This window comes from Cynoglossus semilaevis, unplaced genomic scaffold (genome assembly GCF_000523025.1).
Source record: "Cynoglossus semilaevis isolate Cse_v1.0 unplaced genomic scaffold, Cse_v1.0 scaffold621, whole genome shotgun sequence".
Lineage (NCBI taxonomy): Eukaryota > Metazoa > Chordata > Actinopteri > Pleuronectiformes > Cynoglossidae > Cynoglossus > Cynoglossus semilaevis.
In genome coordinates, this window is record NW_007585125.1 from 73,817 (window position 1) to 89,361 (window position 15,545).

The 15,545-nt window shown below is 38.2% G+C and overlaps 1 protein-coding gene across 2 annotated transcripts in view; it reads left to right on the top strand.

Annotated features, from left to right (window-relative positions):
* Positions 1-15,545, top strand: part of asic2 (acid-sensing (proton-gated) ion channel 2) — an 88,387-nt gene that overhangs the window by 55,234 nt on the left and 17,608 nt on the right. For both annotated transcript variants that reach the window (XM_017030891.2, XM_008337489.3), the window contains one exon: positions 8,598-8,748. In XM_017030891.2, coding sequence (XP_016886380.1) covers positions 8,598-8,748 — 151 coding nt within the window. The remainder of the gene's footprint in view (positions 1-8,597; positions 8,749-15,545) is intronic.

The window sequence follows — 15,545 nt, forward strand, 5'->3', positions numbered from 1 at the left end:
GAAACACACCCACGTAGTTTTTACCCACCCCCCCCCCCCCCCGCCAAAAAAATCAAAGCACTCAGAAAAATTAACTTCACTGGAATAAGTTTCCGATGACTTTTCATAAACAAATGGACAACAAATCAAATTTAAATGCCATAGTCTTAGCTGTAATACCTTCATACTTCATGGTATTTTGTCGTCTTTGGTAATAAAAACCACCACAGTAGGATTTATCTTTTTTAGGATTTTTCCTAATTCAAGCTGCTTTGAGTAATTGGAGCGTCAAGTGCAAAAACCTCCAAATATTAGTCATACTTCGGTGTAGCTTGTACTCTCACATTATTGCTAAGATTAGTTTTTAGTGTCTATAAAACAGGCAAACCTGCGTGTCTTCAATGATAAAGTCATGGCATACAAGTTCGAACGTTAGTCAGCAAAATCTAACTTTTTTCTAGAAAAAGGAAGACTGACTGGCAATACGCTGCCACATATTGATTATGTAAGGATTTACTGACATTCTGGGCCTGGGAAAAGAGCAGGTCATCCTCATCCCTCCAGTCCAAATGTTGACGTGTCCTTCTCTATGGCTCTGCTATCTCTATAAGTGAAATGTGTGAAAAGGATGTTTCTTGGAGCAGCTGTGGTGTGAAGACAAACATCGTGTAAGTCAGTGAGTGAGTGACTTGCCACGGAGAAGTGACAGGTCGTCAAGTGCTCTCCATATGTCCTCTGTTCATCTGGCGGCAATGACATTCACTGCATAGTAAAGGTTTCTGCTGTATGTACCCAGAATAAGAGATGGGATTATCCAGAACTACAATAGTCAGGGACACAGTCCAGGACTTTTAATGGCTTTTAAAAGGACCAATCTTAAAAAAAAAAAAAAGATTACTTTTGCTTCACCAATGCAAACAACCGCCATGCTTTAGCATTCATTTTCTGCCAAACTGGATCCCGAAAACCCCAACAGTTGTAATCGTGCCGGTTGTACAATCTTCCATGGAGACTGTTACTGAAGTTTAAGATGTTTGGTTTTAACTGTAAAACCTCTCTGGATATTAATAGCCAGTGAGTTGGTGGTTTTATTGATCACATCAGTCGGATTTCAGAGGTTATTTATGTGTCTAGGTCTGATGTGTCAAAGGTGGTGAAAGACTGGAATAGAAGGCATATACTCTGAAGAGCGCACCCTTTGTTTGACTTTCATTGTATTGTTCTCCTTAAGTATCAAAATAACCCTGGGGTGAGGGTGTCCCTGGATGTGTATAAGACACATCCAGGGACACCCTCACTACAGACATTCCATTTTATATACCATTGTAAAGACAGACACGGCATGTTATCCAGTGTGATGACCTGCTTTTCTGTACGTCTTGAAGAACCCGCCTCGGTCTATTCCTCAGCCCTGCGTCATTCCTGACAGATTCTGTAAGGATGTGACAGGTAGATCCCTAGCAGCTAGCAGAAGAGGTGACTTATTAAAAATAATGGTTCAGCGTGTGATGTGACTGACAAGTTTGTGGTGACAGCTGGTCCGCGGCTATATCTGGACACATTCCACGCGCTGACATCACTGCCATGGTGAGAGATGTGAAAGAATGTGAGTGAAAACATATCAAAGGAAATGGGATTTAATATTCAAATGTATTTCTCCCGTACAGAAGAGACAATGGCTGGAGCGAGAGAGAAAAAGAGAGAGGTTTTATATTTTAAGGTTTCAGGGTTTCTAACCCACAATGACTGCTCTCTTTTATGCTGTCTTCTTGAATCAAAGCACAGACATAAATATAGAGACAAATGAAGTGCATGGTATTAAATACATAGTCTTGGGTGCTAATCAAGATGAATATATATATATTTACAACTTATTCCACAGTAACTGATTCAACAACTAGTTTCTATATAAATGATGTACCTTCACCTTTGGGCTGAATTAGAATTTCTCCGCATCCTAGCCCTCCGGCTCTCTTTCTGTTTTGGTTTTATGATAAGTCACTAAATATGGACATTGATTTGTCCAACAATAATACCACGCAGCAAGTACTTCATAAAAACAGGTACATCGGGTGCTCTTTTTATTTTATTTCTTCAGATCTTAAAAAAAGATGGATTGTAGCAATGGCTGCCTTTATTTTTAATGGGAGATGCAGGAAAAGTGGTGGTGGAATGTCATTAGGCACAAAATTAGCTGATGAGAACATTCCCACAGATTATAAACCATTCCTCTGGGTGTTTTTGAAACCGAAAGCTGTTTAGACTTGGCTTCAGCCAAGAGAGTCTGTACAAGATGACAGAATAAACATAAATACCTTGAAGGTTGTTTTTTTTTTGTAACATCCACAGCACTTTGGTTTGTTGTACTCCATGTGCAGACTTCCTGTAGATCTAACATATAGAGCAGGAAAAGTTGAACCTTGAAAGCTGTCAAACCAAAAAAGATCTGATTTCGATTGGCCCTCTTGGTGCCAGGGATAAAATTAGTCAGATGTAGACTCTGAGATGTCTGAGGACAGACAGGAAATCAAACTGAAGGGCTCAACAGAACAAATGTCTTCCTGTAGGCAGCAGGAAAATCCATCCAGTCTTTCCAACAGATATGTCATTTTACTAAACAAGTTTTTAACAAATAGCCTGCACCTAAACACATTAAAAGTAATTTCATTCACTTTTCCCAGCAGACATGTTTCTCTTTCATTTCTGATTTTCACATCCTTTTATTTTATGCCCTCTCCTTTTTGCCTCTATCCTTACACTTCCTCCTCCTCTTCCCAGATATTATAAATATTTACACTGACAGGGCTGGCAGAGTTGGCAGCAATTCTTCGTGTCCTATCTCAGATCCTGCACATGTGCAGTGCTGCTCCATTAAATATTATTTAAAGATGTGGAAAAAGTACACAAGGGTGCAATGATAAACAAGTTCTATAAAACTCCCAACACTGCGGGTAGTTTGTGGGTTTTGTTTCACTTTATGAAAAATATATTTGAGGACGTGACGGTGTTTCACTCGTGTGAGGAGCCGACGAGACTCAGGGGGAAGTTATGCCCAAAGCCATGATGATATATGAGACCAGCATATGTAGGTGTGTGTGCACAAACACTTAAATCCTCCTTCCTCAAACTTGCGGCCGACCCTGTCGCTAACGCAGCAATCCTCTGCATTATTTATCCCTACAGCAGTACAAGGATTTTAACTGCCGCTGCCGAGCAGCCGGCTCAGAAAGTGCCCATCTTGCAACTCAAAGACCTTTTTTCATAAACTTTACGGCTCTCTTTGACTCTCCATGAAGCAAAGGCAAAAGGCCGTTCTCTTCTTCGCATCCTAGCCCTCCGGCTCTCTTTCTGTTTTGGTTTTATGATAAGTCACTAAATATGGACATTGATTTGTCCAACAATAATACCACGCAGCAAGTACTTCATAAAAACAGGTACATCGGGTGCTCTTTTTATTTTATTTCTTCAGATCTTAAAAAAAGATGGATTGTAGCAATGGCTGCCTTTATTTTTAATGGGAGATGCAGGAAAAGTGGTGGTGGAATGTCATTCGGCAGAAGTGAACACAGAGATGCACCACTGCTTCCGTCACTACTGTAGATGCTGATACACACTGTTTTATAGATGAAAACAGACTACAATGCTGGTGAACAAGCTCTTTCAGGACACTTCCAATAAATAGTAATTTCACAATTTTATTATTATTATTATTATTATTATTTAGACCAAAGAGCCACAGTCACTCATGCTTCATTCATGAAAAATGCCAGGTCCAATATTTTCATGTACTGCACTATGTTTATAAAACCTCACTGTTTCAAGCGCGAGCAGTGTGTACTCCCAAATGAAGTAATTTTTTATGCAGTTTTGGGAGAGAAAACAAATGTCTTGCGTCTTTTGGAGCATGTATCAGCCCTAAGTACTTGCCCTCTGGTGGGCTCCTCCACTCCTGCATGGTCGACTGTGGAGGCCCGTCCCTGCATTCTGAATGTTGCTGCTATTTATTCTGGCTACAGTATACTATATATTTGAATCTGTATTCAGTATTTGATCATTATAATTATAATGTGTATATTGAGAGCCACTCGCTCTGATTTATGCAGGATTGTCCCAGAATGTTTCATGGCCGGTGTATTTCATTTGACTGACTACCCCCAAGGAAGCAAATCTTTCATGGCAACTGTCTTATCTGCCCTGGTGAAATAATATACTAGATTCAGTTTGGTGATTTCCACAGCTGAAAATATGAAGTTACCTGCTAATTCTAAGTGCTAATAATATTTTAAGTACCTAGTTCTGTTGTATTATTTAGTAATGAAAGTTTTTTACAATATCTTTTTAATTTCCTTTTTAATAGTGATAATGATTTCCTTTGACCTTGGATACTTATGTTTTAAATCTGTGAAAAACATGTTCTTTTACAAATGTTTCTCTAACAGGAAACAAACGATGACTCTCTCCAACCCATCGTGACAATTTCAATTAGTTCTTCTTTTCTGAAAGAGATTATTTCTGAGAGATGAAGTAATGACAGTGTGAGTGAAAATAATGAAATGTAATCAAACGTAATGACAGCATCTCTGACAATAATAATTTGACACCGTTGTCACAATAAAGAAAAAATATACATCTACAGTGGAAAAGTAGCCCAGTCACACATCTATGGCAGCAGTGATAGCCCATAAAGAACATGCAGCATCTTTACAGTGTGACATTGAGATGTGTTTGGTTCAGTGATTTGGGAGGTTGGTGCCAACAGCTGACCTTTTCATCATGGTGGGAGTATACAGTAATGGCCATGACATCTCTGACATTCACTGTGCGGGGAGCACTACAAGGCAAACACGCAAGGTCGTGGCACACTCGCAGTTTGGCGCTTCCAGACATTGACACTCACAGCTGTGAATGCTAATGAGACATGTTTTGTTGGTGAAAAGACTCTGTAATTGGCTGCCGAATCACACACACGCTGTTATTATCAGGTCAGCTCTCAGACCCCTGGCTCGGAAGGGGTAACAAATGTAATATTGGCGGCGAGTGACTCGTCTTGTGACTCGTCCGACCTTTATAAAGTACAGAGCAAACAACAGTAGAACAGTTAATCTGACCTTTTTTTGATTAATCGCCTCTAAACTACTTATCTATGGTAAGGACATTTGTATTTGGTGCTGAGCTCATTTAATGTCAGAAGAATTGTGGTATGTTATTGTATGTTATGTGGTATGTATGTTATTGCGAATCATATTGTGTCATGACTTTAGCATCCCTAATGATTTCTCTGACTGTTTTCTGTCCACTGAAAAGAACGTTTGGACTGAAACTGCCAAGAGAAGCATCATTAAAACAAGATGGTAACATTCAAAAATGTGCCTAGAACAAAGTCTGAAGCTTCTCATAGCTGCGATGATAGTTGATGATGTTATTTATGTTTATGCAGGCATATTGTATATTGTAAATGCAGTCAGGTTTATTGCAACAGAGGTGAACTTTTCCTTACCGAATCTGAGAATATTAAAGTTAAGTAGATAAACTTATTATATAAAAGATGCTTTTTTTATTGCAGACGGCCCTCTCTTTTATTGAACAAAATAAAAACTGTGACAAAAGTCTTAACCCAGACAGTAATAATCGATAAGCTCCATTTCAAGCTCTGCACACCGCAGTTTAACTAAAAATTGATTAATCATTTCAGAAACGGAGCACAGTTTTCTCTGCTGTTCTTTATTTGTGAACCCATTTGAGAACTCCCGTCTGACAGTTCTTCCTGAGGCAGCAGATCATCAGGGAGCAGAGGAAGACAGACAGAGACCGTGGCTTGAATTTGCAAAATAACAGAACTGCACTGTCAAAGTTTTTTGAGGTATTTTTCATCCTCTGGCTGAAAAGTTGCACTGTCTGGCTCAGGTCTAATGGGATGTTGACCTGATCGTAGTCCTGCCTGTCAAACATAATCAGTCTAGGTAAGGGGAGTGAACGAGGGGAGAGCAGTGTCCCCCAGAAAGCAATCCTTCAGCCCATCCAAAGGCGGAGGTGAGAAACGATGTTGACAGAAGACAGTTGGGAGCCAGTGTTTGGGAAGTGAAAATAAGGAAACATGCAGTCCAATCTGTACCGCCATCACGCACGGCAGCGATGGGTAATTATGTTTAATACCGCAGCCTCCAACAAATTAACCAGTGAGGGTTAAATGGAACGTTTAAATCTCCGGAGGATTGGGGCAGCTGCGTAAATGGGGATTATCCGAGGCACCATTAAGTAATGCTCTCATTGAAGAAATGCTAAGGAATTGCAGAGCATGTCGTGGCCACACTGTGGACCGTGAAGAAATGAGAAGTAAAAGTCTGTTTTTCTTCTGTGTCAAGAAGTTTGTTTGAGTATAACCCACCAAAAACAGCTCTGCCAACTCTCATACCTGCAAAGGATGATTGAGTGGTGCTGTGAAATTTATCTGCTGTCCTCCTCACTGTACAGCCAGCCAGTTGCAGCGTGTCATTTATTTTGTTAGGATACATATCTGTCGAGAGCATCTCTGTTTCGCAGAGGTGAATGAACTCATAATGCGACACTGTAACGTGACACTTCATGTTCCGCAGATTTGCGGGGACCGCTGCTGGAGTGTGGCATTAGGGAGTCCATCAGTCATGTTGGTCAACCATTCGTGAGATGAAAAGGGTCAATAAAGTAGGAGGAGCATGAAATGAAAATCCATCTCAGTCCACCTTAAACCCAGCCAACGGTTACACACTCTTCATTAGTAGTCCTTTCCAGCAGTGAGAGAACATGACGTCCGCCCGTGTCCTCAGATGAAGTCCTGGTCTTTTACTGCAATGAAGTCTGTGGTCACCAGTCATCTCTAATAACATTAGCCCCAAGAGACAACAGTAAAGTACAACAGCAAATACTGTTAGATTTCCCCCCACCCCCCTTTTTTATGGTTAGGACACAACGGAACACGACCTTAAGTGTTTTCTTGCTCCTTGTTAGCACCTTATTAAAATTATCAGTACCCACAATTACCGTTTCTTACTGCTTGTTAAACACGAATCCTATTGAAGTATCAAGCTGTGGCACTGTGATAAAATTACTTGAATAAAGGTGGAGTGACCGCCACGCTTGTGATACAACAAAATCCATTGTTAAAGCAAGGGTCTCAAACTCCAGGCCCACAATCCACTTTCAGCCTGGGAAACCACCCACCTGTGGCCCCCAACTACATGTCAGTACAATGTGAGCTGACCCCCTGCTGGCAGTTCTTGGTCCTTCAACCAGACGGCAGGGGCAACAGTTGCCCCCCGGCTCAGGTTATATCCCTGAAGCTGAGGTTAGGAGTTATTGCTGGGTTATATATTAACTAGAATTACAGTGTATGATTTGTTGGGTTCAGGGTAAATAGTATGTTAATACTGGGTGTAAATAACTTCATGACAACACAGGGCCACAGTAAATGGAGCACAGAACTGTATATTATGGTAAAAGGTGACACAGTAATCATACTTACATTAGTCTGGAAGCTGTAACTTATTTCAGGGCAAATGAATATTTTGCTAAGGTTCAGAAAGCCTGGCTGTTCGTGGATTATTTATTAACAGAACGGCTCCGTTTCAGCCGGTCTTTGCAGAATTGATGTTGTCATTATTCATGAGTGACGACCTCACACACTCACACACACATGCATAACATACATACGCATGCTGCCCATGGTTTATTGGAGCCGCTTTCCTCAATGATCTTTTATTCATTAGCGCCATAACATCCATCACGTGCCCCGTGGTGAGGCGGTGGTAGATGTTGGTGTTGGTGTTTTGGATAATAGTAGAAAAGAGCCTGACAAAAAGGTGCTGGTGTAGGTGGTTGGTTCTGTAGCTGGTTTTTGTCAGCGTTGTTTATTTGTGTTATTTGTTTCTGCTGACGTTTGGTTTCACCATAATGGAGCTGTACGTAATGAAAATGTCTCCACTACAACTTGGATTTCTTCCCACCCAGATCTACACCAAACCAGAAAAAGTCAGAATTAATGTCAGAAATGTCTCTTTAATGGTTTATCTAGTCCTGGTCTGCTAATGTAGAGCAATGGAGTAACATTGCTAAGCTAAATGAACCTAACTGTATTCGAAGATGACCAGTGTGTTCCTGACTCGTCAACAACAGGCCCTCTGGTGTGGACATTTCGTATTTAGAACAAAAAACATTATTTCCTTTTATTCTCTTCAAGTTAAGACTGAGACATTTTTTTTCTCAGCATAAAGAGGACCTTGAGTCATTGTTTTCAACTCTAAATTAAAACGGGACAAGCAATGTAATTAGAAGCTCAGAGAGCGTGATTGTTATGACTGCAGCCAATATTGTTATTTTTTCAGAGCCTACCACGGGAGCCCTCAAAACATTTTCATGGAAAAACAGAGGAGTGTTTCTTGTTTTGTTTTACTTAATTTGATTTATTTACTCATTAAACTATGCAGTTAGAAATCCCCGAGTTAATTTAATTCTTAAATTCTAGTTTTACAGCGTATCCAGGAATCTGAAGAAGTGAAAACTTTTTTCATTCGGACTCATTTAAGCAGTTTTTGTTCCAGTGTTCCGGCTTTTTACAGAGTTCTTCTCTCTCTGTGTTTGCTCAGGTGTTCACCAGATACGGGAAGTGCTACATGTTCAATGCTGCCGAGGAGGGAAAAATGCTCCGGACCACCATGAAGGGAGGCACAGGAAACGGCCTGGAGATCATGCTGGACATCCAGCAGGATGAGTACCTGCCGGTGTGGGGAGACACAGGTAACGCAGGACACACACACATGTTGAACACACTGTTTTCTTTGAGAGAAAAGGCAGGATTCTCAAGTTACTTTCAGAAATAGTTTTGTCTTGAGTTCTGACAATATGTTAATTTTCCCTTTTATTTTAGAGTCACATTTTCAGATACTGCTTAAAAACTAGTCTGAGTTGTAAAAAAAAAAAATCAAAAGAAGAACATTTTGAAACATTAAACCCATTTATGACTTTATTCAGAATATCTACTTTTAAATTCCTAAGGTTAAAAGTCTTGATTAAAATAAATCCATTTCAACTAATGATCATAAAACTTCATAAAATCTGATTTTTTAACAGAGACAGAATTCATTAATTAATTATGTCATGACTAAGAAATAATTAAAAAAAAGTTTTAATCCATAATTTTAAAGGAATAAAAGTTTCTAAGATATTGATACTACTGCGATTAAGTTAAAGATTTTTGAATTAAATGTTTTTGTATTTTTCAACTTGTTTTCACATACCACAAATCCTTTAATAAATCTGTTTGTGTGCAATATTAACAAAGTTCATATTACATTTTCACCATAAACAATATTAATAAATAGAGATGTTAAAAAAGAGAGCTTTAAATATTATTCTATTTTTTTGGAAATACTGAATAATCTTTTAAACAAACCAATGAAGCCCCAAACACAAGGTTCCTGGAATCAGGATCCGAGGATCAAGAACATCACATTTACCCTTCTCTGCACCACCAATATTTGGTTGCACACACAGAGCTTCAGAAGGTTTTAGTCTACTGAGCTTCTTATTCCTGAAGATATTGCTTTTATTTTATGAAAGTTTATATATATATATATATATATACATACACACACAGGTGTCACTTTTTTCGCAAATCTGGTCTTTGTTCTGTATTTCAATATAGTTGCATTTCATAATGTTGACATAAAAAGATTTTTTTCTCCTGAACTAGAGAAAAGAAATATCACATTTAAGTAAATATTACTGTATGGAAGATGTAAAACCTTTTTTTTCCCCTCACCTTCGAGCGTCATATGTTTTCTTTCAAATTCACCCACATTGACCGTACCATCTACTGTTCAAATGAAATAAAGTTACAGAACAATAGGTATAATCTGCAAATACATAAATACCACTATGGCTGTGTGGTTTTAATACATTTTTAAACAAACTACACCAAACTTTTCAAGTTCTCAGTGGAAGGTTGATATTTTCCCTTAAGTCAGATAGCGCAAGGAAAAGTTAGAAAACCAAAAGTGCAGCCACGAGAGTAATGAGTTGGTTGAGAAATAGGTAAAAAGAGAATTCAAGTCTATTTCAAAATGGCTTCTGTTTGTCAGAGTTGTCTGCGTGTATACGTGTGTGTGCTGCAATTTGAATAAAAGAGAGGTTTCCGGATTCTACACAGCTGGATTTATTTCCTGGTTGTGCACACCAACCAACACTTGACGTATTTTAATCTGCAGACTTTCACTAATGGTCACCACATGAGCTGTTTCCTAACAAAGAAGCAAAAAAAAAAAATAAAACTATTGTTTTCACAATAATAAGTGGTTTGCTTCCTTTATGTCAGTAGACACTGTTGTGCCGCAGCACATGCTAAATTAATACTAAAAGAATTAAAGGAAAACGGAAGCAAACCAGCAGTAGCCTAGAGTTAGCCAGACATCGCTACTGATATACCATACATAGCTAAGGTAATAGCTAACTTGCCCATGTAGCCAAAGCTACAAATGAGCTAAAAACACAAAAGTTCAAATGTGTTTTCATTGGCCAACTAAAACCTTGCCAAGTAAATGCCTAAAAGCCCCAACTTTACCATTTGATTTTGTTTACTGTGTTTTTTCATTGAAAGTACTTTTGATTTAATAATTGTTTTATTTATAATGTTAATCTAATTTTATCCTGAATTTGGACTTAGTGTTAAAATTTTTTTTCAGTAGTTCAGCGTTGGTGTGTCATTGTGAAGCTGGTCATCTTGAATGCTTATTTCAATGGCACTGGTTGATTTATGCCTGCACAATGTTCCCAAAGCAACCAGCCAAACTACAAACTGTCCAGCAGATGGACATTATTCACTCTGGGCTCCAACAAGAGGAAGCTAAATCATAAAAAAAAACACAGCTGAGAAACCTGGGCTCAGCTTCCTTTCCTTTTCAACAGGCTGTGGTTGAGTCACCTCTCTGATGACATGCAGAGCAGCATCTATCAGCGGGCTCTACTTCTTTTGTGGCCTCGTTTGTTCCTGTGCAGTTTAATTAGTGTAGTGGAGCTGAGTCAGCCTCCACAGGAAGCACAGTGTCTTCTTAACCAAGCCAGGTCTATTTTCTTCTGCAGACACAATGGGCAGGAACTGCACCCCCATCTCCATGGTTCCCTTTTCTTTCCCAAACCTGAACCTCCACTGAGGCTTTTCTTGATGTCTGTCGCCCCAGAGAACAGCACATGGTCCCTGGGGTTCTGTTAGCACGATGTTCTACCTAAAGCTTTTTAGACCATTCCATGGCCATTAGAGACAACATTATGTGAAAAAAAACCAACCAACAATACCATGTCTCATGTAAGAAAAAAAGACAGATATACATTTGAGTGGAGAGAGAAAGCTGTCTGTTGCTTGGTTACTAAGCTTTATATTATTACTATGGTACTGACCAAACTGCTGTCAGCTCATCTATTAAATAGGCTTCACTCCTATGACAGGAGTATTTTCAACTGTCTGATGAATGTTAGTATTAAAGATCAATAAACATTTTCATCCAAAATAAATATAAAGATAACATAATATGATTTTTTATTTCAAAAATATTGAGATACTGTATATAGTTTTATTTTATTTATTTATTTTCAATTTTAACTTGCTGGTACTAACTGATCTCTGATTGGCTGTATTAGTTTTAAAAGACTTGACTTTAAAAACAGTCTCAGGCAAAGCTAAATACCTAATAAGCTTAGTTTTATTTATCCATTCTTACTCATTAAAGGAAAAAATGTCGGAATTAGCCTTTAAATCAGATGTTTTGCCATCTCGTTGCAGGTAGAGTAATAGTTTAGATTAATGTAATCCATAAACGATAAAAACATTTTAAGGAAAGAAAGAAATACCTAAACATATGTTAAAAAAAATTAAATCTAAAATACAATAACAATAAAAAAAGAATTAAACCGCTAAATATTAGCCTATGATGCAAAAAACGTTAACAAAAAAATTCCCTAAAAATCTGAAAGTAAGTTAAAGACAGCAAAAAACATTTAGATGTATCCTTGAAACACCTAAAAGTGGTAGTAGGTAGTAAAAAATAGCCACAATCTGATGAACAAACTTTTCTGCAGTGACTTTATCTCAGTAACAAGAAAAAGACTTTATTAAAAACCCAGACTATAAAATTATGATTACATTTAGGTACATCCACTGAGTTCAGGTTTATTTAGATAATGCTGCTGCTTAGAGCCTTGCATTTTAGAGTTCCTAAGGTTAATCCTGGTGGGTTCGCCTTTGTCTGTATTAACAGTGTGACTGATGGAGCGATGAAGAATTGAAGAGCTAGCTTGCACAATAGTTTGAGCTAATCACTCCTCCGTCTTTATCGTCTCACTGGGAGTTTGAGAGAAATGTCAGACTGACTTTTTCCTCCTGTTAATATTAGATGTATTTTTGTCTCTGTTTTCGTCATTCGACTTTGATTTACAAATAAAACAAACAGATTCCCGCTGCTGTGTTCTATTGGCCGTACTTTGACTCCAGATGAACACATCCTTCGTCTGTGCGTTCGCTTCTCCCCTTCTGTTTCCTATCAATGCACCATATTATCGCTAATAAAACCCCACATGTGTTCAGAGTGGTCCAAAAACCTGCTGTGCCTTTGCAGGGTTTGCAGTTGTATCAAAGCTGAGAATGTGGGAAGAGAAAACAAAAATATGGATGCAGCAACATGTTAAACCAAGAGCAGAGTGAAAGTGGAAAGATTCTCCATCCATGTATCATTTCTCACATCCTCAAGTCAATGTCACATTCATGTCTGAGTTTTTATTTTGATATTTTCTTCTCTAGAGATTCCTGTTCATCAACCAATGACTTCATAAAAGAGTCTGTGCTTTAACATAAGAGAAACTATGTTTAATTTTCTTTTAAGTTTCAACTAAATGTGGTTATTTTTATGAAAGCAAAGGTCCTCAACCACTCGGCCCTCAGACCAGCCTTCCGCCATTTGGCAGCTGGCTGCAGAGAAAAATACAAACATTATTTGTATCTATTTCTTGTTGTGTACAGTGGTTCTTAATACTTATTTTCAGCAATTTAAATACTAAATTACTTATGTGCAATTGCTGCTATTTCTTTAGAACAAATCAGTGCAACGGAGAGAGATGATCATTTTCTTCGGAATAATCAAGCTGCTCTCTCATACTGTAAGTATGTAGTAATGTTGATTAAAACAAAAGTGCAATTCCGGGAGATTTCACCATGAGTAGGTTTAATTAAGTGTTAATCAAAGTCAGTGGTTTCCAACAGTTGCAGTGCAACAGAAATAGCAGCGAATTGCACATAAATAATTTAATATATAAATTGCTGGGAATAAGTATTGGGAACCACTGTTCACAACAAGAGACCAGACCAGGGCCAGTGGTTGAAGACCTTCGCTTTACTTTTCTAGATTCATAAAAATAACCAAATTTTGCTGAAAGTTAAAAGAAAATTAAACATAATTTCCCGTAAAAATCAACAAGGGGAAATAACTAGACTGAACTGCACTTTTATCTTCATTTCTAGATCCATCAAGACATAATTGTAGAGTAAAACCAGGTCCATCTGATTTTTGATTGTTTTTCCAATGTTACCTTTACCATAATCTCTGGGGCTGTAGTGCTGTTCTGCTCTACCTCGATACAACAAGCATCGATATGTAATTGCTTTTGCTCAGAACACTGTGTTCTCCTGACACTTCTTGCAGAGGTGACATGATTTTCCTTCCAAGAAACACAATTCAGCTGCACCATCATGAGCTGCTCTCGTCTTCATTTACTGCTGCTTAGAGAACACTTTTTTTTCCTTTGCAATTTTGTTGCAAACAGTGATCTCTCTCTCGCTGTGTGTGTGGTTAAGTCATTTGCCACACAAACAACACATTGTTGAAACAAGGACAACATAATGTTCAGCTCAGTATGGTGCAGATACTCTGCCGCAGGTGTTGTTTTTAAGTGAAGGTGAGATGTAAAGGTGGGGTTTTTTTGTGGATAAATACAAAACAAAAACAGAAAACAAGTGGAGTTTATAGGATTTTAAATACTCTGTACCCAACAAACCTGTAGATTATACAGTAATATAAAAAATATTTATGGCTAAACCAAGCTTAGATCTATAATAATGGTCTGGCTGAAGTTAAAAAAGAACATTACTGCAGACAGTATTGATTTGGCTGAGCATCTTCTCATGTTTAATCTCGTTATAACTTTGCAGATAACTTTTTACAGGTTTCCTGGTTTTCTGTTTTTTCAAAGGTTTGGTTTGTTCTTGTACATGGTCAAGTCCCTCAAACTGTAATCATTTTTAAAGATAAACTGGAACTGTCGAGATTTGGATGACCTGTCTCCATTAAATTAATGAGTGATGAGATCATTTAGTAAAATCTTCAGAAAACTCAAGCTTGTCCATGGTCCAAATCCAGGCCTCCAGGGCTAAACTCCAAATTGAAATTCTTCCTGCATTCAACGCTGACCCACTTCAAATAACAGCTGACATAAATGTATCATCAGACGGGGCTTGGATTTATGCAGCATTCTGTTTTTACATTTTATGATTTATTTGTTCAACAATTTATACATAGAAAAAAAAATAAAATAAAATAGTCTCTGCGCTTTGATACATTCATTCACAACAGAAGTTCCCCTGGTAGAATTACCTTGACCTGACGGCCTTCAGAGTACCAGTGCTAGACACATGTTTTTAGGGAAATAGTTTTAGAGAGAAGAATTATCTGATTTCCAGGCCAGGGCATGGAAAGGCCAAGCTTTTTCCATAAAATCTGTTAATAAACTACAACAGCCAAGCTAAGTCACTATGCTAGTCACAAAATTCTGTTTAGCCAAGTATGTCTTGTTAGAAAATTTTTCTGAAATCGTTGACTTCTTTGTTTCTGTCTCCTGACCTTTGACCTTCCCTGTGGTGCACTTGCTTTTCAGTTGCTAGGATAGGTACAAAGCCATTTTTTAAAATATGTTCAGCATTTTTGGTCATTGTCTTCAAAATGTTTCATTCTTTCACAGAGGTTTTAAAAAAAGTAGTTCTCAGTCTTCTACTCATCGTCTTTGTCTGTGGTGAGTAATTGGAAAAACCTCTGCAAACCAGCCGGTCAGTAATGATGTGGTCAAGTACCTTTTCATATGGCAGAGTAAATGCTTTTTCAGTTTTTACTGGCTTTTCAACACCTGTAACTCTAAGTCACTCACTTTTACATGTAGCTGAGATTTACATTTGGAGCCCTGCTGTGACAGCAAGGACACAAATATGAACCATGATAGGCTGTTAAGATACAACTGCAGATGGAAGAGTCTCTGGCACTGAGAGGGATTGAAAGCTTAACATGCTCCGTAGAGCTGTCTACACCAGGAGTACCTATCTATGGAGTCTAGAATACATGCTTAACTATAGGTTTTTCATATGCACCTGCCGTGATACGAGCAGATTCTTCCTCATTCACAACAGTCACGTCCTCTCCTGTCATATCTTTTAGCGGCTCGATGTAGAATCAGTACAAAATGCTTGAAGGAGAACAGAGGTGAAAACACAACACCGGCTGAAT